General features: G+C 63.6%; 1 protein-coding gene across 1 annotated transcript in view; it reads left to right on the top strand.

The window, feature by feature from the left end:
• The window catches only part of LOC102371936 (ly6/PLAUR domain-containing protein 5-like), a gene marked incomplete at its 3' end in the record, with an annotated part of 2,879 nt that extends 340 nt beyond the window's left edge, over positions 1-2,539 (top strand). Inside the window, exons 2-5 of the mRNA XM_025216478.1 lie at positions 571-723; positions 1,120-1,320; positions 1,409-1,537; positions 2,049-2,539. Of these exons, the coding sequence (XP_025072263.1) occupies positions 571-723; positions 1,120-1,320; positions 1,409-1,537; positions 2,049-2,539 (974 nt within the window). The remainder of the gene's footprint in view (positions 1-570; positions 724-1,119; positions 1,321-1,408; positions 1,538-2,048) is intronic.
• Between the last annotated feature and the right edge of the window lie 4 nt (positions 2,540-2,543).

Genomic DNA, 2,543 nt, shown 5'->3' with positions numbered 1-2,543 from the left:
GGGCAGCAGGTGGGGGGGGGGCCATGGGAAGGTTGGGTGAGGTCCTGGTTGGGATGGGGTGGGAAGGGGGTTTGTGTGGGGTGACTGGGAGCCCAGACACCTGGGTTGTGTGTCTCAGGAGGGATGCACAAGGACTGCCGAAGGTTTTGGGGTCGCTCACTCAAGGCACCCAGAATACAGGCGTTGGACGGACACCGCCCCCCCCCCCCCAAGTGTCTGCACCCAAAACACATGCACTCATGCAGGACCCACACATCCAGGACACACACACACACACACACACACACACACAAACGCGCGCGCGCGCGCTAGGCATCTGAGCCAGGCATACACACAGAACCCAGGTGTCCTGATGAGACACATACACACAAAGATACACAAATGCACGTGCGCACACACAGAACCCAGGCATCCAGGCCAGAACACACACACACATGCATGTGTGCACATGTGTGCGCGCGCGCGCACACATACAACCCAGGTGTCCAGGCCACATGCACATACACAAACGAATGCACGCGCGCGCGCACATACACACACACATATTCTTATCGTACTCCGTGTCCGCAGGTTCCCAGGCACTGACGTGCCACCAGGCCAGCTCGGTGCTGTTCTACGGCCCCAGAGGCCATGTGTTAGATGCCACTGTGACCCCCAAGACCAACCAGAGCTGCCCCCCACACACCCCTGCCTGCCTTGCCGCCAGTGCCACGCTACGCACAGGTCAGTTTGGCCCACCCCACTGCCCTGGGCAGGGGGCAGGGCTGAGAGTGGGGCACAAGGAGAAGGGCAGGGCGGGGCTGTGGGGCTGGGGCATGGGTGTGGGTAGATGGGTAAGTGGGGGGCACAGGGTGTGAGTGTGTGGGCACCCCAGACACGTGGGTGTTTGTGTGTGTGAGTGAAAGAGAGAGACCTGGATACATGGGTTCATGTGTGTGTATCCATCCCAAATGCCTGGACTCTGTACCTGTCCCCCATGCCTTCAACCTGTATGTGTGCGCACACACATGTGCCCTGGCCCCCTAGCTTCTCTCCCCCACCCATGGTCGCCAGCCCCATAGGGTGGGGCTGTGCCCCCTGACCCCAACTCCACCATGCCTCCCCTTTCCCCACCTCCAGGGGCCATGTGGGTGATGGCGACCTTCTGGGGGTGCAGCGAGGGGGTCCCCGGGACCACACCGCCCCCCGGGGCCACGCTGCCCCCTGGGGCCACCCCCCTCCAGCGCTATGTCCGACTGTGCTCCTCTGATCTCTGCAACGATGACCTTTACAAGGAACCCGTGCCTCTCGATGACCCCATTTTTCTTGGGCCCAATGAAGGTAAAACGCGGGGTCGGATTTGGGGGGGGGGTGTCCTCCAGCTTGGGGGGGCCGAGGTCTGACCAGAGCCCCCCACAACCCCTTTCAGGCCCAGCTCCCCATGATGCCACCCAGTGCCTGTCGGGCCTGAGCCCCAAGCCAGAGCCGGGGGTCCTGGAGCGGGTGACCTGCCCCGGGGAGGCCCAGTGTTACCATGGCAATGGCACCATCGTGGCAGGTGAGTGGGGTCCTCAGGCCTTGGGTGGGTGGGGGGAGACCCAGGTGTCTGGGACCCACATGCACACAGAAGCAGGTATCTCGCGCACACACAGAACCCAGGTGTCCAGGACACACAATGCACACACGGACATGCACACGAATGGAGCCAGGCGCCCAGGACACGCAGCAGAGAACCCGGGCACTGGGAACGTGTGTACACACACACACACACACACACACACACACACACAAACAGTCCAGGCATTTGGGGAAGGACACACATGCACAGACATGCACACACGCAACACACAACCCAGGCATCCTAGACACACCCCACACACAGTCACGCACACATGAATGGAAATCAGGTGTCCAGGACACACACGCAGGGGACCCAGGCATTGGACACACACACACAGAGCATTGTGGGATGCTGGGTGTCTCCCCCTCCCGGAGGCCCACCCCAGGGCACTGTGGGATACTTGGCGTCTCCCCGCACCCCTGATGTCCCCCATCTCATGCCCCCCCAGGAGAGTTGTCGGTGCCCCTGTTCGTGTGGAGCTGCCAGCCCCAGCCCTGCGCCACGGCCCCCATCCGCCGCCGCGTCGGCCCCCTGCTCTTTACCCAGGAGGGCGCCTGCTGCAGCGGCAGCTTCTGCACGGGGACCGCGGCGGCCCAGCAGAGCCACGTCACCAAGGAAGCCATGGGCTCTGAGGGCACCCCCGCCTCAGTCAGCGCCAGCCTAGCCCCCAAAGGGGGGAACAGGACCACGGGCTGGGTCACCATGGCAACCCCAGTCCCCCGAGAAGGAGACAGGAAAGGGAACCCCGGCCGGGTCACCACGGCAACCCCAGGCCCCAGCAACGCCAAGGACCTCTTCATGAAGCCCAAGGACGTGGGGCCCACCCGTAAGGGGGTTCCCCAAACCAGCACCTTCAACTTCCGCTCCACCAGGCCTGCCCGACACCCTGGGGACCTCGGGAAGCAGCAGGGGATCCCCACCAAGGGGCCCCACGCTGCTGGAG

This window comes from Alligator sinensis, unplaced genomic scaffold, assembly GCF_000455745.1.
Source record: "Alligator sinensis unplaced genomic scaffold, ASM45574v1 scaffold850_1, whole genome shotgun sequence".
NCBI classification, from domain to species: Eukaryota; Metazoa; Chordata; order Crocodylia; family Alligatoridae; genus Alligator; species Alligator sinensis.
Note: the sequence above shows the minus strand (reverse complement) of the source record. Positions and strands in the feature narration are given on the sequence as shown.